Source organism: Buceros rhinoceros, unplaced genomic scaffold (assembly GCF_000710305.1).
Source record: "Buceros rhinoceros silvestris isolate BGI_N320 unplaced genomic scaffold, ASM71030v1 scaffold22162, whole genome shotgun sequence".
Lineage (NCBI taxonomy): Eukaryota > Metazoa > Chordata > Aves > Bucerotiformes > Bucerotidae > Buceros > Buceros rhinoceros.
In genome coordinates this window covers 1,886-2,361 of record NW_010399755.1, presented here as the reverse complement: position 1 = coordinate 2,361, position 476 = coordinate 1,886, and the positions used below count along the sequence as shown (strand labels likewise).

Sequence of the window (476 nt, the reverse complement as noted above, 5' to 3'; positions counted from 1 at the left end):
GTCGCCCACCCCCAGCGTCTCCGAGTCGATACAGACCCGCTGGTAATAGTCCTTCTTCCCATCGCTCTGCAGAAACGGAGGGGACAGGGACCCCGTGAAACCTCCGCGCCAGCCCCCGCCTCCTCTTCACAGGCCAGGGGGATCCCGCCTGGCCTCACCTTGATGGGTTCCCCCACCCAGGAGATCCGGCTCTTGTTCTGCTTCTTCTTCCTGCCCTGCAGCATCTTCTTGGGCGACGGCATCTCGGGGATGTTGTCGTCCACCTCCTCATCCTCGTCGGCTTCCCGGACGGCCAAGTTGGGACATCTGGGGACACAGGGGGAGTGTCGTGTCCCCTCCCTCTGGAGGTGGAGAGGGCCGTGACAGGTGGCAGCGCTGCCCAGGGAGGAGGACACGCACCTCCGCTGCAAACATGCCTGTTTGCTCCGTCCGCTGCCCCCGAACTTCACCATGTTCTGGCAAGCTTTGCACTTGCC

The 476-nt window shown here is 63.9% G+C and overlaps 1 protein-coding gene across 1 annotated transcript in view; it reads right to left on the bottom strand.

The window, feature by feature from the left end:
* The window catches only part of DNMT1 (DNA (cytosine-5-)-methyltransferase 1), a gene marked incomplete at both ends in the record, with an annotated part of 2,507 nt that overhangs the window by 581 nt on the left and 1,450 nt on the right, over positions 1–476 (bottom strand). Inside the window, 3 exons of the mRNA XM_010131614.1 lie at positions 10–66; positions 159–306; positions 400–470. Coding sequence (XP_010129916.1) covers positions 10–66; positions 159–306; positions 400–470 — 276 coding nt within the window. The remainder of the gene's footprint in view (positions 1–9; positions 67–158; positions 307–399; positions 471–476) is intronic.